Raw genomic sequence first — 23,159 nt, forward strand, 5'->3', positions numbered from 1 at the left:
CCTTTTCGAAGATTTGATAATAAAATAGATAAAAGAACATTTGTTTCTGTGGACAATATTCATTGAACATAAAAGCATGTTTTTTTTATCATAATATTATGAGAAACAATGGAAACTAAATGAAGTTGCAATTTTTGGAAAATTACGTTGCCCAAAAAGTTATAATATTATGGGAATGAAGACATAATATATGAGAAGTTTTACAAAGATTATTTAAGAAGAGAGTTTAAATATTTGGAAAATTAAAAAAAAGACAAAAATGGGAACATAATACTATGTGATAGTAATAATATGCCTTATCCTTTCATTTTTCAGGATGTGGCCCCCGTTGGAAAAAGTTTGGACGCCCCTGCTTCAGGGAGGGAAAAGTTCAATGTATTTTTTGTTGCGCTAGTGTGCTAGCGGCGGCTAAAGCCGACGGAGCGTGTCATGCGCAGTAGATAACTTGTGGGTCGGCGTGATGACGTCACGACGCACAATGTGACGCGTACAAGAGGATAAACAAAAAAGGAAGGAAGCCTTCGGCCATACAATCGCGGCAAAATCGGTTCAAAAATTTAGCTCCTGAGCTACAGTTAGCCACTACATGCGCCCTTTTGTTGTCTAAACAGGCAGCATTTGGTGTTCGCAGTCATGGACGATGCAATAATATTTCGCATGAGTGCGTTTTCCGAGCAAGGAGGGAGGAAATACATGGAGGATGTTGTCGAGATAAGAATCGAGTATGAGCCGACGTCGTCGCGGAGTGAAGACTACACTAAGTCGCAGAGAGGACAGGACAACGCGGAGAGCGATTCCTCCAAACAGACTGAAAGCGCGCTACGTGGGGGTATTGTGGCCGCCGAGCCTGGCCCTGTTTCGGCTATGTGGGTCGAGAGCCTAGCGAGCGAGGACGCCGGTGACCACAGCGCGCCGCTATCAGACGGAAAAGTCGAGGAGGAGCGCGTCGTCGACACTCGGCGTTCCGTGGCGTTTTTCGCCGTGTTTGACGGTCACGGCGGCCGGGAAGCTGCCCACTTCGCCAGGGAACATTTGTGGGATTTGCTAAAGAGACAGAGGGGCTTTTGGTCCAAGGATCACGCTGAAGTCTGTGCTGCTCTTCGGAAAGGATTCATCGCCTGTCACCATGCAATGTGGAAACAACTACGTAAGCCCCCTTTCATTATTTCATTACATTCAGCATCCTTCAAACAACATTAGAGGCTGGAAGTGGAGGCAGGATTACAAACACACCTGAGGTGTCATCCAGCATGCTTTCATGGAGAGAAATCACTCCATTCGGGTGCGTTCACACTTGCCGGTTTTGCTCTGGTTCAAACAAACTAGTCCGTTTGTACTGTTAGGTGTGAATGCCAACATCAAACAGGTGGACCGAGACCGCCCAAGGGTGCGTTCACACTTGAAGCCGTAAATGTAAAAAGGGCTGCGTTCAGTTCCCTTTTTTTTCCTCACGGGACCTGTATGTGATTTTTCATGTCAGTGTGAACAGTGCAATTCCCATTTGTTCAAATGCGACTCAGGCGCTACCCACACAATGCTCACAGCGATGAAGCATATGCATACGGTGTGTGACGTGTACATTGACCCACCTCGCGTGTCCAAAACAACATGACATCTTCTGGGTCACATAAACTCGTAGGATGTTCCTTTTCTATGGCAGACATTTTACCAGCTGAGATATGACAAAAGGATATAAACTATTTCAACTACTGTTTTTGGTGATTTTCTGTAAATAAAAACTAAATAATGTTGTGATTTCGGGAAAATTACGTTTGAGAAAAAGTTGAAATATCATGGCCCTCGCTGGAAACAATTTGGACACCCCTGGTGTCGGGCCTAACCCGTTACTCAGTGAATGGAAACAACACGCTTAGATGAATCGACGTAGAAAATAGTGGTTAGTTGCAGCTCTAGTTAGCATGATAGCATTTCTACTATGTTGCAAATCTCATCATCCTGCTCCCTCGGCGGCATTCATTTGTTTGAAATGCGCACCCTAGCGGCCTATCCGAGTAGCACCTGACAAATGTATACATTTCTAAATGTATGGCTAACAGACAAGTTTAGAACTGTGAGATCCGCATTTGACACATGTGATGTAGAACACAGAACCATGAGGATGGTATGGAATCTTATGGATCATCTCCAACCGCCCTTTGGTCTGGCACAGGGCCTGGTGCTCTGGTTCTATCCAAGGTAAATTGGCAATTAAGTGCTGTGTGGGAACCACCTGGAGGGGCTGGCTAATTGTAAAGCATTACCGGAAAACCCCCTGCAAGTAAACAAAGCAAAACTGGCAGTTTTTTTTTTATATCAGCTGATATAATTGTGGAAAAGATAATGTCTTTTGCTGTGCAAACAACAATGAAGTCATGCTTGTTGAAAGGTGGAGCTGTGGATGGTATATGCCAACATTCCTGAGACAGGTACAGTGGATCCAGGCAGGTTTGTGATTCAGCATTCACGGCCCCGCAACGTAGCAGATGTTTCATCAAAAATGTTTAGGATTTTTTCACCATAAGTTGGTAATAATTTCATAAATACATAATACCCCCAACCAAACACGTGGCTCTACTGTATGCTGCTATTTAGGGTTTGGCATCAAGCAGGGCTAACATTGCCATTCTCTTGGGATCGTTAAAAGTTTTTAGTTGTGGTTCCTAGTTTCAAAGCCCAGTGTGACGACCGTAAGGAATAGCTGCCATCCTGGCCGGCCTCCCTGCTGCGCTTCCCCGCCTTTCCTGGAACCTCTCTGTGCGTGCCCCAGGCGGAACACCTCGCTGTTATTGCCAGGCTGCGCTCACCATTTCCGGGCTGCATGAAGCCCCTTCCCCTGCTGCACTTCCCCACCTTCCATGGACCCCTGCTGGGTGTGCTGCAGGCAGAGCACCTCACCGCTATGGCCAGCCTCCAGGAAGCATTCCCGGGCTTCTGGTGCCGCCCCCCCCCCATTTTATCAGTATCCTTTACCATATTTTGTGACATTTTTTTTCCCCCATTTCTTTCCCTTCCAGCGGAGTGGCCTAAAACCATCACAGGCCTGCCCAGTACGTCAGGCACTACAGCGAGTGTGATTGTGATCCGTGGTGTGCACATGTATGTTGCTCACGTGGGAGATTCAGCCGTGGTGGTCGGAGTGAAAGAAAATGAATCGGATATCACGCTTCAGGCGCTTGAAGTCACACAAGACCACAAACCCGAACTTCCGAAAGAGAAGGAAAGGATCGAGCGACTGGGCGGCAGGTGAGTGTTTCAAAACCACTGTCATGACGCAATCCATACCGGAAACGTAATCCATTCTACGCATGTACAGAACGCAGTCACATGTTAGGCATGTGTCATCTACGCCATCCGTCCATCTATTTTACGCTACGTGCACTGTTTTTTACATCGCTTTGTGTTGATGAAGAAAGACGATAGAAGCATCCGCATGATGACCCGGTCTTTGAATAAAATAATCCCCCCATATATTGCATATATGAAGTATGGTTATTGACCATTCATGTTCATACGTTTACAATAATAACTACCACAGCACGTGACGTCACAGAAGCGCTGTCATAAATTTGCGAAAGGAGGAAGTGATGTAGGTCTCGTGCATGCGCAGAACTGATTGCGTTTCCGGGACAGATTGCGTAATGACGACCACGAACCAGACCTGACCACTCATGAGACTTCATATGCAGCTGCTGCCATCTTGTCGAGTTGATGCAAAAATAACAGGAGGTTGCCTACAGCCTCAGCTGTTACCGCCAATGTTTTCTTCTGGCCTGGGCGATAAACCAAAAATTTAACGTTACCGAAATTTACCACAATAACCGATGTCCTTTTATCCCATGTCGGTAAATTGTGTTTTAATAAAAAGGAAAATAAAAGTTTTGACTGTGTGTGCTGGTATGCTATGTTCATTCCCCTTTAAGACGAGGTACAGTGTGTGTAGTCACGTGACTCCACCCATCCAGCCTACAGTACAGGGTGTAGTATGCCAGGCTGTTTACCAAAGAACATTATGGAAGTGGGGCGTTGTTGGTGCTTTTTGGAGGTTTCTTCAGAAGGCTTTATAAGCGGAATAGATTCAAGAGTTTTATTGTCATATGCACAGTAAAACAGGTAGTTCTGCTATGCAATGAAATTCTTGTTCTGTTCATTCACCCAGAAAAAGAAAGAAAACACAAGAAACCTTTACCAGCCACTTGAAACGTCACAGTTGGTCAAATGTGTGTTCTTCGTAGGACTCTAGTTTTATAAATGTCTTGCAGTGAGGGGAGGGCTGCCCCAACAATGTTCTGTGAGGTCTTGATCACCCGCTGGAGTGCCTTCCTATCACGTGTTGTACAGTTACCGTACCAAACAGTGATGGAGGCGGTAAGGACACTTTCCATAGTGCATCTGTAGAAGCAACTCAGGATTGTGGCGGACATGCCAAATTTCCTCAGTCTTCTCAGGAAGTACAGTCTCCTTTGGGACTTCTTCAGAATTTGTTGGGTGTTGTGAGACCAGGTGAGGTCCTCGCTGATGTGTGTGCCAAGGAACTTGAAGGTTTTCACCCTCTCCACCTCAGTCTCATCAATAAACAGGGGTCTATGCGGCTCCTTTTCCCTTGTTCTTGGGTCGATGATCATCTCTTTGGTCTTATCTGTATTGAGATCGAGATTGTTATCATGACACGTCAATACAGAGAAGACCAAAGGTGCGTCCCATTACGTGCATTATATTTCATTGAAAGTAATGTGTGCTAGTTGGCCAATAAATCAACAAAAATAAGTTAATTTGCATTTCCTGCGATTATTTTCAGATTGAAAAGATATATAGTTGTCGGGGATTTATCATGCATTTATCGTTATCGAGGTAAAACTGCCAAATTTATCGTGATATTGATTTCAGGTCATATTGCCCAGGCCTACTCAAAGAAGTAGGGGTAGTTACGACAGGCCGTTAATATTGCAGGCAGGAGGGGGGGGGGGGGGGGGGGGGGGGGAGGAGGAGCGCTTGATTTGCTCACCTGCACAGTACAAGTAATCTCGCCACATTTGGAGTGTTTTTTTAATTATTATTTTATTATTGGAGCAATTTTGAATGTTGTGGGATTTATGTCCTAATTCCCTCGCATGGCTATCGTGCACCCCTACTAGTCATGTATGAAAAGTGGTCATTTTCTTCACTGCAGTGTGATGAAGAAATCTGGGGTGAACCGTGTGGTGTGGAAAAGACCTCGACTGACCCACAATGGACCCGTGAGGCGGAGTACAGTTATCGACCAGATCCCCTTCCTGGCGGTGGCGCGATCTCTTGGTAAGGCTAGCAGATATTTCCCCACATAAATGTTACGTGATGACAAATGACACATTTTGTTTTCTGTCCTAAGGCGATTTGTGGAGCTACGATTTCTACAGTGGGGAGTTTGTGGTATCGCCAGAGCCTGATACCACCGTGATGACACTCGACCCCAAACGACATCGCTACATCATCCTTGGCAGTGACGGTCTATGGAACATGATGCCTCCCAAGAATGCGGTCAACATGTGTTATAACCATGACAAAATGGTGGTGCGTGATTGTTCAGCCTTGGACTTACATTTACGTTATTTGTCTTTCTGGGTACTCACACGTCTTTTGCTTCTCAGGGACCAAAGGGGATGTCTTGTGCCTGCCGGTTGGGATGCACGGCACTGCTTTTTTGGAAAGAGCGCATGCTTCGCGCGGACAACACGACGGTCATTGTCCTGGCACTGCAGGAGCGTGGGGGTCCCACCATCCCCATGCATCGAGATGAGATTATGGTGGACATGGCTCAGGGAATCGACCACATTCCCTTCCCGGGAACCCAGTATAACATATATGAGGTTCCTAAGGTCTGTGTCGTGTCTTCATGGCGTCATCCTGCAATCGTTCTAGCGGATGAACCACTGAGACCATGAAGTAGTCATCCTTCTTTGTGTTTGGGGCCCACAGGTGGAACGTGAGGATGGCTTGTTTAATGAAGAAGATGAGATATATGGAGAAGAACATGAAGGATGGACATGCCTGGAGTGGTAGCCAGGTGATTTCTCAGAAAACTCTGATTTTCCAGCTGCGAAAGATTCAAAACATTTATGGAAACGCTTCAATTAGAGATGCATGATATACTGTGTATATGTGTGTGTGTGTGTGTGTATATATATATATATATATAGATATATATATATATATAGATATAGATATAGATATATATGTAGATATAGATATAGATATAGAGTTTTTCAAACCAATACTGATACCAATAACTTTAAGTGTGCTTAATTTAAGTGTAGTTTGTGAACACCTGGACGTAAGAAGGACTGGAACTAATTAGGATTTGTTGATTTGTCCTAATCGGATATTATGACATCACTACTACCACATCACTAGTATCAAGGGGAAGCAGAGTATAGAGGGGGAGGAACCACCTGCTGTGGCCCAACAAGCTGCACTGTATTCGGACACATGCTGTGAGCAGCCGCTCTGGCGTTTCAGGTGGCTGATAAGGATTTTTGTGTGCTCAATGGGCATTTGGTACAACTAGCGCACAAGATGTCTCCATATCATTTAATTTGAGTGCCAAACTGCTCAACTCAATGAATTATTGCAGCCACTAGTTGTCGCCAAAAAACAACCACCACCCCACTTTAACCTAAAGCCAGCACATGTTCAATGATGTATAATATCCAGTGTTCCCTCGTTTATCGTGGGGGATAAGTAGCCAACTTTAATTTGTTTTAAGGCTGTACAAGCTCTCACCATACACTTTATACACTTTTCTCAGACGGGCATTAACATTTTTCTGTTCTTTAAACACTAGAAACACAAGAAATTATTACATGACTTGTGTGCAAGTTGAAGTATGTTTCTCCTGCTGTCGTGTTTACTCCTTCCCCTCGTCCTCCGTGGGCCGAGGATTCCTTTGTTCTGTGGTGGCGTCCTGGAGCCGTGTGTCTTCTGCCTTCCTTCGGTGTGTCCGGGGGTGCGACTTTTTGTGTGGTGGCTGGTTTCCTCTGCCAATTGGGTACGGAGCGTTTCGTCGGCGTTCCTTCTATTGTTTACAGTATTGGCGATTACTCAGTTAGCTAGTTTGTTAGCCATGTTTGGCCATGACCACAACAGGAGACGGTCTTCAGCCAATCAGGACACAGAAGACTACAATGCAACTTCCCACAATGTAGTTCTTCAAGGGTCAGGCTCGGCCTGTAACAGCATTCATACGCTGTAAAACTTGCACTTGCACTTTAAAAAAATCAATGAAACAGCGAGTCCGCAAAAGGTGAACCACGATGGAGCGAGGGAACACTGTAGACACTACCGATCAAAAGTCCCTGGTGTTCTTGAAGACTTGCTTCATCTGCTAAAGTAACTATTTGGGTGAAATTGTCTCTTTTTTTCCTGTTATTTATTTCCGCAGAGCAAAGCTGGGAATGCCTCCTCTCCGCTTCCATAAAGCTCTACCGCTCTGGAGCAGGCATTCAGGCTGGATGAGACACAGCTTTCTGGCCCACCATGCAGTTCTTTCCCAATGTTGACTCTACAGGGGCCAACAGACCCCCCCCACTCCTTATACGGACCACTGAATGTGTTCCAAAAGCACGACTCAACAATCCAAGTGGACCTGACTGCTGTGGCGTGGTCTCCTCTGGTAAAAAGGTGATGCCGCAGAGACGACCAAGGTGGATGGTTCCCCCGACAGATGTGTCACCTTGAGACGTCTCCTCAGAGGACAACAGGCTTTGTTGTGCGTGTGCTGCGTGGGGGTGCACTCTTCCTACATGTACGGACTTTATTTCTAGCTGTTTTTGTAAATATGTGGCGAACTTTGAGATTTTAAATGTGCTTTGCTTTTATATTTTTCTCATATTACTAGACTCCCTACCCCCGTCCTTAAATTCTAGTGTAGATTTGTTCAGCGTACGCAGTCTATTTTCATACTTCTACATGAATATAATGACAATAGTATATCCAAAACTATTTTGACAGGCAACTGTGTTACGAGTTCCTTTGGAATTTTCTGTACGGCTTTAGATTGAATTTCTTAATGAAATGAACGCCTATTTTACATGCTTTGGATTTTATGATCTGTAAAATGACTGTTGTCCATGATAGCTTGTTAGAAAAGACGCCCATGTTCCCAATCTCATGAGAATCTTATCCAAAAGTCTTACACCTTTCAATCAGGCTGCAACTAACTAACATTCTCTTAGTGGGTTCATCTGAAGCTGCTTGTTTGAACTTAGAGTAAGCGGTTGGGCTCTAGACCAGGGGTGTCCAAACGTTTTCCAGCGAGGGCCGCATCGTGACAAGATGAAAGAATGCAAGGGCCACTTTCATCGTTTTATTTCCTAGATATGCTACCTACAGTATTTCTATTTATATTGCAAGAGAAAACTGCATCTCAGCTTTGTGTGAAGAAGCTTTTTATTAGTATCAATTTGACTCTTTGCTTTTTTCCCCATTTTTGCTGTTGGTTTTTTTCCCCCAAAATATTTCAACTTCCTTCCTAAATAATCTTCGTAAATTTTCTTCAGTCCCATATTTTCCCTTTATTCCGAGAACTTTTCCACAAATTCCAACTTGATTTTTTTAAAAGTTTTTTTCTTTAATATTGCGACTCTATTCTACCAGAATGAGGTAGTTTCTCGTCATATTAAGTTTATTCTCATAAAATTGAGACTTTTTTTCTCCTTAGAATATGCCTTTTTTTGTAATATTCTGGCTCGGGCCTTATAAAATTCCAGCATTTTTTTCCCCATTTCTGCTGCTGTTTTCTTTTTTATTTAAACTTTCTTCATGTAAATTTTCTCCTCCTAATTCTGATATTATTTCCATAATATTTTGACTTTATTCTCATAACGTTAGAGCTTTTTCCACAACATAATTTCCCACAAATTATGTATTTATTTTTGTTTGTTTCTCATAATAGCAGGACTTAAAATAACATACTTTTTCTTTAACATTTCAACTCTATGCTACTACAAAGACATTATTTTTCCTCATACTATTACGGCGTTATTCTCATAAAATTCTGACTTTTTTTCTCTTAATATTTGGACTCTTTGCTGCTGCCCCTGGGCCACACATTGGGCACCCCTGCCGTAGACGAGCCAAATCAATATGAATGAAACACACGTTCAAATTTGAAAGGCTGAAATCAGAGCACTTTTACATTTTAGAGAAAAAAACATGCATTATACTGTATATACAAACTTGTGGATTAATTGGATAATGGATTAATTGTTGCAGCTCTAATTTGAATCATTTGACTGCCGCATCGTACTCCACAAGAATGACCATCCAGTGCCACAAAACACTTCATCTTTTCATTGTGATTAAGGATATGGAGATGCATTAGGCTACACTCATTCTGCAGAGTCTACAAGATGAATGTCAAAATTCCTTACAAACCTAAACACAACAGCTACCGTGTCTTCTCCTATACGTACCAGTCGTCGAGTATTTCTTCCCAACAAAGGAGCAGACATCAAAGATTGCACAATCACAATTCATGCTTATCAAAGCACAACTGGAATTCCTCGAAAATTATCATGAAGACTTATGTCTTCATGATAAGCTACTTCAACTATCAACTGTATGCTCGTTCTTTTCAATGGCCTCCTTTCTGCTGTTCGTTTGTGTAAGACTTTTCAAATAACAAGTGTTGGTACTCAGTTGGTATGAGTGTCCGATCCTTGTGTCCGTTATGGCTTGTTGATGTGGCAGCTGTATTACTGTTGTTGATTTGGTTGCCTTTCTGTTACATGAATTGTTGCCTTAGCACAAACACGTTGGTGCTTTTTCATAGGAAGGACCCAAATATTTAAACATGTCCCCAATATGTCCACCTCTATTTATCGTGCACCTTCACTTCTAGCCACACTGACCTCCTGTCCCATGTGGTCTCCCTACTACAGTTGCATTTTTGTTGATTTTGTACAGTATATCATATGCAATAGACGTTTGTACAGTACATTATTATGCAAAGTACGTCTGGCATGCTCAGATCTACTCTGTGTTGTGAAGTGTCCAGAGCTAATGGATGTTAATGGGCATGTGCTGTAACACTTTGGTTTCCCCTCTCAGCCACTTCTCAGGACCAACTGTATAAGAAACATGCTTCGAAAGTGACTGGATATACACTGTCTGTGTTGTAATAAACTTGCCGTTTTGCAATTGGTGCTGTGGTGGGCGTCGAACGTGATGCAGAGCACTTGCAATGATGTCAAGCTCCACTAGGTGGCATTCATGTTAATGGACTAAACCAGACGACATTTCTAGGAGTGCTGTTATCTGCTACGATTATGGCATACACTTCACTGATATTAAATATTGATACAATTATATGATCAGGTCACTTCTGATTTCAGAGGTGCAGGGTGTACACAAGCACAAACTCAAAAGTGATTGTAAATGATATAAATGTGATACAAAAAGCCTTCTAGCTGACGTGACCCAGGCACAACAAACGTCCAACATGTTGACAACTTACAGTGGCAGTCTTGAAACACGGACTCTGGCCCTCTAGGAAAACACGAGCGAGTAGGAAGTCAATTCAGGCGCTCATGGAGTGACAGCAAGAACGGCCAATCACACGTTAGCACAGAAAAAAAAACGCCTGAACCAATCGATGAGCTCGTGGGCTGTACAAAAGGGAGGAGGCTTCAACTTGAGAGAGGCCGTTTTCCTCTTGGTCCTAGCGTCTTGTTTTGATATTATAACATTGTTTTTGGACGGTAGAAACTACAGGGGACCAAAACTATGGAAGCCGGTTTCCGCCCCTGAGAGAAAAAAAATATTCCAATGCTAAGACATAATTATGAGATAAAAAGTTTAAATGATGAGATAAGAGAGTCCTACTTATGAGATTTAAAACTATCCTATTTATGAGATGCAGTCACAATAATGAGGTAAAAAGTCAAAATTATACGATAAAATACAAAAATTATTAGATAAAGTCATAATTATGAAGTAAAAACTTGAAATTATGAGATAAAAAGTTTAAATTGGAGATGAATAAAGTATCTATCATAAAAAGTCAATTATCAGATAAAAAGCTGAAATTATGACATAAAAAGTCATAATTATTAGATAGAAAAATCGTAATTATGGGATTAAAAATCGAAATTATGTGATAAGAAAGTCTTAATTATGAGATACAAACTGTACATGCTCTAATTGCCATGTGACGAAGGCTCCAGTGAAGGCGGCACACTTTTGACTTCTTATCTCGTAATTTTGAATTATTATCTCATAATTTTGATTTCTTATTTTATAATTTTGATTTACCATTGGGATTTTTTTTCTTTCAGTGGCAGAAACGTGCTTCCATAGAAAACTCCCTTTTGAAAAAGAATTAAGATTACTCAACCCAACATTGCTTTTAACACGAGTCCTCGTTAACAAATTCTAAATAATTCAGAGTAGGAACCAAACAAAAGATGTTGTTCCTATAACATACATTTAGCTTCGCAGGTTTAAAAATGCTAATTTTTTCATTCTTTTTCTCAAGCTGCATCGCCTGCTCTTAAGTCCCCCAGCTCGCTGGGGGAGGATTGTCTCACACTGTGAAAAATGAATTGTTTGACCTCCATTATTGCAAGTCAATCACAGAATATACTCTTGTAAATGTCAAATAAGGATTGATAGTATCTGTGAAAGTGAGAAAACTCCATCAGCGATTTGCTTTGAGTTGAAATTGCTTGGAGTTGTTCACCACTTCCTGCCCTTGCAAACATACGGCCAAAGATTACAAAGTGATGATAGTGGTGTCTGGATGTGAATATTTCATTGACTGTCAGCCCAACATCTGCTGACCTACCTCGCATGCATCTTCCCACTCTTACGAATACACCGTGTCACTTTGCATTAGCCGGCGCAGCATCACCGTGTCTCCCACTCCTCTCCTGACCCTCCTGCTCATATTCCCAACACGTACGCATCTGTGGCAAACCGGCAGGGAGTTACTTTAACACTTAATGGTCTTTCCATAACTTCATTCCCACCTGCTTTAGACACCCACCCTATCAAGTCAACCTTTATGTGCTGCTTCCCACTTTCCGTCTCCCCGGCATCCTTAGGTGGAGCCTCGCTTCTCCTCACGTCTGCTGCCCTCCTTCTGACAGTATCAGTGGTGTTTCAACAGGGTTTTAATGGCCTGTCGTCTGACACTCTCGGGAGGCTGTGGGGAAAGTACTAAAAGGAGGAAGACCTCTCCGGGTAATGGGACATGACGTGACCTTGTTTCCTCTCCTGCAGATAGAGCATGTGATTGAATTGGTCGCCTTCATTCCATGTAAAAGATTTTACCACAAAATTCAATGTTTCTCAGGACAATTGTATGTTTTGTCTTGTCTCGTTTCCTCCTACACACACACACACACACACATGCTTCTTGTGATGAATTACAGTGTTGATCCTGATGACAGCAACTTGTTACAAAACAATGACTTCCCTCTGCTGGATGGCTCCATGCTGATGGCTCCAAACTGGCCAGCCAGCATCACATGGACTTCTACAGCACAACACTTCTTCTGTGGAGTCACTAAAGAGGACAGGAAACATTAACATTTTGCCTCTATCCATATGGCAGCTCCCTCCATCAGTGCAGTCCATCAAACAATAGAAATACCTTTACCTCTAAATAAAAGTTATGTGAATAAGTCAATAAATATTACTATTTAAACGTTCTGAATACAGCAATCCACGTTACACACAATACATCTCGATATAGGCAACATTTATGCAATAAGTACACGGTATACAAATGCTTTATCACTTCCGTGTACGCATTTTATACACGCCCACCTGTGCCCATGTGACCAGTACCTCGTCACACGTGCAAACAGATACACTCACAGATGCTTCCCACCAACCAACAAAGCTGTCTCCTCCAGACAGACTTACTTGTTACTCAGATTTGTAGTAATACTAATTGGGCATTGCTTTACGTTTGAATCTATGTGAGTTTTTCCGTTTTTGAGTGTGATATCGTAGCGTCGCTGGAGTGCTTCCGGGATCCCAGCATGCATTGCAGCGCTTGGTGTAACTAGTTGCTGTCATTTACACGTTTAACGCTACTTTATGTTGTTGTTATGATTCCACATGGTATTAGTTGTTGCCCCGTGTGTGTCCTACTTACTTCTTGTGCGTTTATGGCGTTTATTTGACACCGTGACTGTGGTTTGTGTGCTGTGTTGTCACGTCCCTGACGTTGCGTTTTCGTCACTGTTGCCAGGTTGACGTATGTCAGCAACTTTGGGAATATTTTACAATGTAGTGCGTAGTAGTGGCGATTCCAATGCAATACTTAGTAAAAATCAAGCTTGTATTGGCGATACCGATAGTTTGTGCAAATTCATCTAATGTGTCTGACCATTTTTTTTGTCTGGTAAATTTTAAAATGTAGTGTTTTTCATATCATAGTATAAAGAATGCAAGCCTTAATGAAATACATGATTAATTAAAATAAATTAATAATTACATAATTTATTTTAAACCCTGCAGTAAATTGAGGTAGCCGGGTGATTTACAATATAGCCAAACTAAAATACAACAGAAAAACAGAGGACATCATCACAGAGGACAAAGTCACCCGAGAAACTTGCAAATGCTCAACAAGTCCAACTACCCGACTCACTAAAGTTGCGTTACTTGCTTTCCTTTTTCGTTTAGCTAGCGGCTACAGGGTAAGTGAACGATTTAACAGAGACAATTACCCGCAAGTCCTGGTTCAGTAAAAAACTTGCAAGTTTCGAACGACTTGGTCAATACTCGACCATCACTATTGCACAGTTTACTCTTGTTTTAGGCTTGTTTTGAAAGAGCTAGTCACTTGCTTCTCTCACATTGTCGTGGGATCGGTTTTGCTCAATGAAAGAGAGACTTCCTTCATTCTAAGCGGTTCTTTTTACAGACCAGCTTTGGCTACTTTTATTTGTACCTGACAGTTTTGGCTGCCCACTTGCAGTCTTCCTCAGAGCCAACTCTGGTCTGTAGAAAGAACTGTTTGAATGTATGAATGTTCGTAGCTTCCTGTTTCTGTGATGGCTTGTGAGTGCTTGTGACGCCTTGAGCGTGCTTATATTGCCTGGCGAGCAAGCCGGCTATGTACACACCATAATCTAGAGTTAGGTGCAATGGGCGCCACACATGGGAGGTGACAAACGACTGCGATTGGCAAAACTCATTGCACTAGTAAACCCTGCACAAGGGAGGCGACGAACGGCTGTGGCCAGCATATTTGGAGGGAATTTGTGGGTATCAAAGCAGTTCAGAGGAGGAAAAGTGACTGGTGTTGATTTTGCACTCTTGCTAGTACCGGATCTTGCTAGTATTGAAGATAAACGTTCATAAATGTCCTTGTAAACTAATGAAAACATACCTGATATGTTTACTGTGGCGCCAACAAGTTCCCATGCTGTTGCTTTTTTCTTTATATCTCTAGATTATTTTTACAAATGTCAAGCAGATCCAGGAAGACAGAAAGTCCTGAATAGCATCCTGTCCGTTCCTTTGTCAATCAATGAAACTCCCACTGATTGGTCCTCCTCTGGGCGACAGCAATGAAAAGCTGAACATTTTTCAACTTTGTGGGATCACGTCACAAGCCAGCGTGTGAACAATGACGTGCACGTGCAGAAAAGTTAACATGCTTGTCTCTTGGCTGCACGGTGACTCGCCCTGTCGTGCAGGTTCCATTGAAAATGAATGGACTGGAGGCGACGTTGCCTCCTGTGTGTGGCGCCCATAACAAGCTACCTGCATTAAGGCTACACAGGTTCCCTTTCGATGTCTCAGCTGGCACAAAATCCTGTTAATGAGCCGCGTGACGCTCACGGATTGTATCATGAATTGTCAAAGACCTACCCACAGTATCATTTGCGTTCTTTTGTTTGTTCATCAACCCTCCAACCCTCGAGGCTCAAAGGTTTGCAGTTTCTACATAAACATATATATATATAAAATACACACACACAAACATACATATATATAAAACAAATGGTTACCGTCATGCGCTTCAGACGGCTTAAAGCGGTTTTAGCAAGCACCCGGTTCTTGATTTGCATTTGGCTTACCGAGAAGCCGTGATCTTGTTGTTTCTCTCTTGAGTCCAAGTCCACGTTTCAGGTGTGGAAATGCTACAGTCATTGATTTTGCGTGATGGAATGTCAGGCTCACCCATGTAATAACGCGTGAAAGCGTGGATGAGCATGGTCTTCGAGATTATACTCAACGGTGCAATGAAGTCGTTCCATGGAATGAGAGATGCCACCTTTTGGAACTGGATTTAGAGGGTTCCTGAGGTTAAGATTCTTAACTGCCTTTAAGTCGGGTTGTCTCAAACACGTAGGTGAGGCGAGAGGCCTTGGATAGATTTGTAGCATCATTTGGCTTAGTTTGAGCAGAGGTTTGCATGCTTCATTGGTTGGTTGAGTAAAAACAAGCGTCATTATTACATAATAAGTTCTCTTGATTTGCCGACATTCAAAGCTCATACTGCACATTTGTGTCAACATACTGTTTATACTTGAGCGTAAGATGAGATCCTTGGAAGTGAAATGTTCCGGTTCTAAGATGAAAGCTATTTGTTGGTGGTGTCCCAAGAGGTAGCTTCTTTGTATGAACACACTTGTACCGGAATGTGCAACCATGGCTGAAGATTGTCTTTAATCCTCGATTACTGTCGCTTTCCAATCTCACCTCCAGTAGTTTATAATGCTCTTACTCTGATCAAACCTTAGAATCCTGGATTGAAATGTCATCGGGGGCCATCGCTGTGAGTCTAGGCTGACATAGTCCTGTTAGTGTCCCAAGACGAGCACTGTGTTTTGTAAAAAGGTCTAACCCGACTTACCCGATCACTTTATTGATTGATAGTGTTTTGTCCATCCATTAAAAAAAAGGTTGGGGTCGTCCCAAACCTGATGGTTGCCGGATTCGATCCTCCACCCCCCCGTGACACTCACGGTTCTGTCAAAGTTGCTCTCACGTTGCTCAAATACCATCGATCCATCTTCTATGTCTCTTATCCCGATTAGGGGGCATGCTGGAGCTTGTCTCAGCTGAGTTCGGGCGAGAGGCGGGGTACACCCTGACTGGTGTCCAGCCAATGGCAGGGCACATATAGACAAACAACCATTCACTCACATTCATACCTACGGACAATTTACAGTCACCGATTAACCTAACATGCATGTTTTTGGAAGTAACCGGAGTACCTGTAGAAAACCCACGCACGCACGGGGAGAACATGCAAACGCCACACAGAGATGTTGAACCCAGATCTTCCAGATCTCCTGACTGTGTGGCCAACATGCTAACCACTAAGCCACCACCACCATGTGGCCCTTAATTGTCAAATACTTTACCCGGATTATCATTTGCATTCTTTCATATTCATATTGCATATTTGTTCAGTTTCTATGGAAACGGATCATAAACATACTGATACAACATAAAAAGGGTCCTGGAAAATACCTAAAATGAGTGCTGTGTTTTGTAAAAAGGTCTAACCCGATTTGCCAGATTAACTCCACGGCTGTACGCTTTGGACTTTATGAACTGCGAGTGTGCTCTTTTTGAAAAATATCCATCCATCCATCCATCTCCTTTCGCTTATCCGATGTCGGGTCACGGGGGCAGCAGCGTAATACTAGAGGCACAGGCTTCTCTCTCTCGCCGGCTTCTTTGTCCAGCTCCTCCCGGTGGATCCTGATACGTTCCCAGGCCAGCTGAGAGACAGAGTCTCTCCAACGTGTCCTGGGTCTTCCCTGAGGCCTCCTATCGGTTGGATGTGTCCTGAACACCTCCCCGAGGTGGTGTCGGGGAGGCATCTTGACCAGATGGCGAGCCACCTCATCTGGCTCGTCTCAATGCGGAGGAGTAGCAGTTCCAGGGATGACAGTGCTGCTCACCTTATCTATAAGGGAGAGGCCAGCGCTTGTACCCGCCATCTTGTCCTCTCAGTCCCGACCCAATGCTCATGACCAGAAGTGAGGGTAGGAACGTAGATCGATTGGTAAATTGAGATCTTTGCCTTTCAGCTCAGCTCCCTCTTCACCACAACAGGTTGACAGAGATTCCGCATCACTGCAGACGCCACAACAATCCGCCTGTTGATCTCTCATCCATCCATCTGCCCATCCTTCCCATTTGTATTTTGAAATCAAACTATAGGGGTTGTCTCCAAAACTGATGGTTGCTGCTTCGATCCACCACCCCTCCCTCATGACTGCGCTGAAGTGTTCTTGGGCAAGATGCTGAACCGCCAGTTGCTCCCATGCTCGCCCACCGGTAAGAGGATGAGGTCAAAGTGCTTTGAGTGTCTTGTCTTGGTCACGCGTCACTTCCTGTTGTACGGAAAGGACGCTCACGGAAAAGCTCCGTCCACTATTACCGGAATTTTAAACTTTTGCGACCTTGGTGAATACAGTTCGTGATCACAACTTGTGATTACAACTCTGCAAGTGAGTGCTGAGACTTCTGCCTCAACTTGGACCCGCGAGTGGACTAAACTCACCAAAAGAGACAATCAGGTGGAGCCGACAGCCGTTACAAGCAAGCTATCATGCTAGCCGCGGTTTGAAGCCTGATTTCAATAACAGGATAACATTTGGAGTTTTCCTGTGCAGCTTTTTCGGCCCACGAGGACTGGTGGGACTTTGGTGAGATACTGGTGAGAGATAAACTCGCCGTTATAACGAAGATTATTCACCGAAGGCATTGCACCACAAGTCAACGGCTAACTGACGGCGTTACCTAGCAACAGTAACAATGTCAAAGGCTCGAGGGAGAAGAAGCGCAACAAGCGGTGGCTCTAGTAGTTCTGGTCGAAGTACTCCAGATTCAGTCATATATACGGATGTTGAACAGATTCCTGAGACAACTGGAGGTGCTCACCTATTACCACAACCGCCGCCGAGACCTTACAAGGATGACACAGTTAACCAGTTGACACACCTGAGTGGAAATATAGACAAAGCAACAGCGACAGCCTTGCAGAAGGTTAAACACCGCGCAAACAAGCAAGAAAGAAGTTCAATGGAAAAGAGTGAGTATACTATGGCGAAAACCATGGAGGATTATGGAAAACAGATGCAGCAACTTGTGGAGAATTCCAACTCCCTGCATCAACTAATTTACAGTTTGATAGAGACTACCAACGCCATACAAAGAGAAATGCAAGGTCTGAGAGTGGAGAATAAAAAATTACAGGAAAGTTATGATGCACTGGGAGCCACTCTCAAAAAAGAACGTGAAGAAAAGGATAAAATCATTGAGAAGCTGAAAAACACCATAGATGATATGGATCAGAACACACGAATGAATGACGTGGTCGTGACGGGACTTCGAATTAAACCAAGGTCCTATGCCAGAGCAGTGGCGAATACTGAAGAACCAGACGAAAGGGATGTCGCCTCAACAGAGCAACAAGTTGTTGATTTTTTGCAATCGAAGGAGGTGGATGTAGACATCCAATCTATTGATACTTGCATCCCACTGTATGGGAGGAACCGCACTACACCCGTCATCATCGTCAAATTCACCAACAGGAAATACAAGGTTGCCCTGCTGAAACAGGGAAAGAAGCTGAAAGGAACAAATGTCTACATGAATGACCACCTGACCAAGCGCAACGCTGAGATTGCGAAGAAAGCACGTGATCTGAGGAAGCAAGGAAAGATTCAAGGAACATGGAGTGCAAACTGCAAAATCTTCATCAAAGCAAATGGAGGACCAGAGGCCAGAGTTCTTGCTGTCAAAGACATCAAGGACCTAGAAAGATATTGAGGTCTCCCAACATGGAGGAAAACAGCTTTAATATGCTACAAGAAGATCTACAATTGGACACTTTTCACTTTACAGATCACAAACAATTGGATATGGAAAAAGACATTGATCCAGACTCAAATTTTTTCTCTCACATTACAAACGACTGCCGTTATTATACGGAGGAGCAATACAACAACAGTTTCATCAACGACGACAAGTTATCCATCATACACATAAACAGCAGAAGCTTGAACGCAAACTTTACTAATATTAAACAATATTTGAATCAATTCAAAGAACCTTTCAAAGTTATAGCAATCTCAGAAACTTGGATTAATGCTAACAAAGGAATGGACTTCGAGCTGGAAGGATATGAAATGACGTGTGCAAACAGGAACAATGCAAATGGAGGAGGTGTGGCCGTATACGTGGACAAACATTTGAACTACAAAATGGTAAAGAATATGTCATTTGTCATTGATAACATTTTAGAATGTATAACAATTGAAATCTGTAAAGAAAAAAGCAAAAATGTGTTAATAAGTTGTGTGTACAGAACTCCAAAGTCAAAGATTGGAATGTTTGAGGATTGGATTAAGACAACGTTTACAGACATACAGGAGGTCAAAAAACTATTTTTATATGTGGAGACTTCAATATTGACCTCTTGAACTCACACAAGTGCAAGGAAACAGATGACTTTATAGATACAATGTATAGCTTGAGTTTATATCCTAAAATCATTAGACCAAGTAGAATAACAGACCACTGTGCCACCCTCATCGATAATATATTCACCAATGACTTTGATAACAACACCATCAGTGGCCTGCTAATTAGTGACATCAGTGATCATCTTCCAGTGTTTACAATCTACAATGAACATTATAAGAAAAAACAGGCGGAGGCAAAAAAGACTTTTCAAAGATTGCGTACAGAGGACAACATCCGTGCCTTCAAGATAGGTCTAGAAGAACAAAGTTGGGAGAGTGTCTACAGTGCAACAGATGTGGACGAGGCATATGACAGCTTCCTTGGTACTTATATGGAGCTCTACCATAAGAACTGTCCCTGGCAAGAAAAGCCCAAGAAGCAAAAGAAAAACCAGCAGCCATGGATGACAAAAGGACTAAAAAACGCCTGTAAGAAGAAGAACACATTATACAGGACATTTATCATTCAACAGACTAAAGAAGCAGAACAAAAGTATAAGACATACAAAAACAAGTTGACAACTATCTTGAGAGTGTGTAAGAGGGAATATTATAGTCACGTACTAAATAAGAACAAAAATAACATGAGAGCAACTTGGGGCATCTTAAATAGTATTATAAAGAACAACGTTAAGAAAGCAGACTATCCTCCCTATTTCATGGTTGGAAACACTTACAGGAATGACATGAATGCGGTAGCTGAAATGTTAAATGAATATTTTGTAAATATTGGACAAAAACTGGAAGAGGAAATTCCAAAACAAGACACAATTGATGAAGGGATTGATATTATCGATAGGAATCTTAATTCTATGTTTCTCACTGCTGTAACCAAAAAGGAGATCACTGACATTGTTAACCATTTTAAGGCAAAAACATCAACTGATTGTCATGGAATCGAAATGGAAACAATTAAAAGGGTCATCAATGAGATCGCAGACCCGTTAACATATATTAGTAACTTATCATTTCAGACTGGAATATTTCCAAGCAAAATGAAAACAGCCAAGGTGGTTCCAATTTTCAAAAAAGGAGACAAACACCAATTTACAAATTATCGACCAGTTTCCTTGTTACCACAATTCTCGAAAATTGTGGAAAAGCTATTTAATAATAGGTTGGACAAATTTATTAATAAGAATGAATTATTGGCAAGTAGTCAATATGGTTACAGAGCCAACATTTCAACTTCTATGGCACTGATGGAAATCACGGAGGAAATCACTACTGCCATAGACAACAGAAGATGCGCAGCTGCAGTATTCATGGATCTGACAAAAGCCTTCGATACAATTAATCACACTATTTTAATTTCAAAATTAGAAAGGTACGGAATTAGAGGTTTAGTCTTAAATTGGGTTAAAAGCTACCTAGCAAAGAGGAAACAATTTGTAAAGCTAGGAGAATATACATCTGGGAGTCTACACAATACGTGTGGAGTACCACAGGGGTCCATACTGGGACCAAAACTGTTTAACTTGTACATTAACGACATTTGCAAAGTAACTAACAACTTAAAATTGGTCTTATTCGCCGATGATACCACTGCTTTCTGTTCTGGTGAAAGCACACAAGAACTCATTAAAAAGGTCAAGGATGAAAAGGTCATATTAAAGTCATGGTTTGACAAGAATAGATTATCTCTGAATTTAAGTAAAACTAAAATAATGCTATTTGGTAATAGTAGAAAGGACACGTACGACCAAATACAAATTAATGGAACGGATATTGAAAAAGTGGAAGAATATAAATTCCTTGGGGTTATAATAGATGAAAAAATGAGTTGGAAATCTCATATTAAATATATACAACAAAAGGTGGCGAGAAATATCTCTATATTGAATAAAGCAAAATATCTTCTTGATCAAAAATCACTCCACACTCTGTACTGTTCCTTAGTATTACCATATCTAACGTATTGTGTGGAGATATGGGGAAATAACTACAAAAGTAATCTTCACTCACTCACTGTACTGCAAAAAAGATCTGTGAGGATAATTCATAATGCCAAGTATAGAGAACATACAAACCCTTTATTTTTAAAATCACAGATATTAAAATTCGCAGATTTAGTACACTTTCAAACCGCTAGAATAATGTATAAAGTTAATAATAACTCGTTACCCAAAAATCTAATCAAGTATTTCTCAATCAGAGAGGAGAAATATGATCTTAGAGGAAAATTAAACCTAAAACATTTATATGCGAGAACAACGCTGAAAACCCACAGCATTTCCGTGTGTGGAATTAAATTATGGAACGGATTGAGTAAAGAACTCAAACAATGTACAGAGATGAGCAAATTCAAAAAACAATACAAGCAGTTGATGTTTGCCAAATACAAGGCAGAAGAGTCCTGATTGTTCTGTCAGGTTTGTTATTTTATTTTATTTTTTTATTTTTTTATTTTCTATTTTATTTTATTTTATTTTATTTTTTATTTATTTAATTAAATTTTATTTGTTATTTATTTATTTCTATTTATTTATTTATTTTTTTTAAATAATTTTCTTTGTTGTGTTTAAAAAAAAAAAAAAAAAAAAAGCTTTGTTCTTATTTATTTATTTATTTATTTAGTATTGTCATCATATTATCATTATTATGAATGTTCTCTCTTTTTTGGGGGGGACGGTTATCTCACCGTTATCTATTATGTGTTATCCTGACTATCACTGAAAACATGACATGGAATCCAGGAAGTGAACTACATGTACTGTACTAGATGTAGAATGGATGGGGGGTAGGATTAAATAAGCTTTGCTTCTTCCTACTCCTTTTGGACATGTGGAACTGTCAAAAAATGATTCACGAGATGTATTTCATTGTAACCTTCATGTTCAAATAAACTAAACCAAACCAAACCAAACCAAGGTAGACAAGCGAAAAGTGAAAGCAAGTTTACTACATGGTGTCAGCCTGTCAAAGCTACAATCTGGCATCGCATATTTGGTGCCAGTGACACGTCCCAAAACCTCAGGTAAGGAGAGATAAGTCAGGTCCCTGAAAGCCTTCTGCTGGCAGACTCCGAGGGAATTCCCAACACGTCTTAATCCACCGGGGTGGCAGGTTTACAAAGACACGGGGAATTAATGCGACGATAAACTTAATGCAGCAGAGCAGCAACGTCCTCAACCAACACCATTTTGTTTTGGAGTTGAAATGAAATACCTTCATTTCATACATACACTTTTTATACATTGAAGCATGTGTGTCATTATCAATCAGTACGTTGAATGGTACCGTTTCTAATTAGGTGGCACTTGTGTGCTTAAACACAAACACAAGCTTTATGATCCACGCACCGCTCATCATCTGCTTCCACCCGCCGTCCCACTGAAAGCCTGCTAAAAGCATCTGTGAGGAGGCGTGCCTTCTTGTAAATGTCATTACTGTAAACAGGCACCCTAAAGTGACTGTAGCTTCAACTCAATAAAAGCACCGTGCTGTACTGCCCGACGCCGTTTCCCTCTTTCTCCATCAGCCATGCCAATCTCTCAAATCTCTCTCTGCCTCTGGCATATAATCCCAGACACTCTTCAGCGACAACCCAAATGACAACATTACTAAACATACACAACTAAACTCTTGTGGACACACAGGAAAAAAGCTCTATAGGCAACATCCTCTACACATGGGGTGTCCAAAGTGCGGCACGGGGGCCATTTCCAGCCCGCG

At 41.9% G+C, this 23,159-nt stretch overlaps 2 protein-coding genes across 3 annotated transcripts in view; one reads left to right on the top strand and one right to left on the bottom strand.

The window, feature by feature from the left end:
• The window catches only part of LOC129168651 (roundabout homolog 1-like), a 174,540-nt gene extending 159,296 nt beyond the window's left edge, over window positions 1–15,244 (bottom strand). For both annotated transcript variants that reach the window (XM_054754142.1, XM_054754140.1), the window contains exons 1-3: window positions 15,075–15,244; window positions 12,020–12,541; window positions 11,819–11,939 (exon numbers count right to left, since the gene is read on the bottom strand). In XM_054754142.1, the coding sequence (XP_054610117.1) occupies window positions 11,819–11,829 (11 nt within the window). In that variant the 5' untranslated portion in view covers window positions 11,830–11,939; window positions 12,020–12,541; window positions 15,075–15,244. The remainder of the gene's footprint in view (window positions 1–11,818; window positions 11,940–12,019; window positions 12,542–15,074) is intronic.
• Window positions 491–10,183, top strand: ppm1db (protein phosphatase, Mg2+/Mn2+ dependent, 1Db). The gene is made up of 7 exons (XM_054754144.1): window positions 491–1,147; window positions 3,015–3,243; window positions 5,168–5,292; window positions 5,366–5,547; window positions 5,625–5,852; window positions 5,953–6,040; window positions 7,415–10,183. The coding sequence occupies exons 1-6, from the start codon at window positions 634–636 to the stop codon at window positions 6,034–6,036; spliced, it is 1,362 nt and encodes a 453-aa protein (XP_054610119.1). The 5' UTR covers window positions 491–633; the 3' UTR covers window positions 6,037–6,040; window positions 7,415–10,183.
• Window positions 15,245–23,159: the final 7,915 nt, after the last annotated feature.

The sequence above is a fragment of the Dunckerocampus dactyliophorus genome, chromosome 16 (assembly GCF_027744805.1).
Source record: "Dunckerocampus dactyliophorus isolate RoL2022-P2 chromosome 16, RoL_Ddac_1.1, whole genome shotgun sequence".
NCBI lineage: Eukaryota > Metazoa > Chordata > Actinopteri > Syngnathiformes > Syngnathidae > Dunckerocampus > Dunckerocampus dactyliophorus.

What these genes read in the sequence shown, in the direction of transcription:
- ppm1db (XM_054754144.1), top strand. Translation starts at nt 634, where the DNA reads ATGGACGATGCAATAATATTTCGCATGAGTGCGTTTTCCGAGCAAGGA. An exon ending in ATCGAGCGACTGGGCGGCAG is followed by an intron (nt 3,244 to 5,167) that starts GTGAGTGTTTCA and finishes TCTTCACTGCAG; the next exon opens with TGTGATGAAGAAATCTGGGG. An exon ending in ACATATATGAGGTTCCTAAG is followed by an intron (nt 5,853 to 5,952) that starts GTCTGTGTCGTG and finishes TGGGGCCCACAG; the next exon opens with GTGGAACGTGAGGATGGCTT.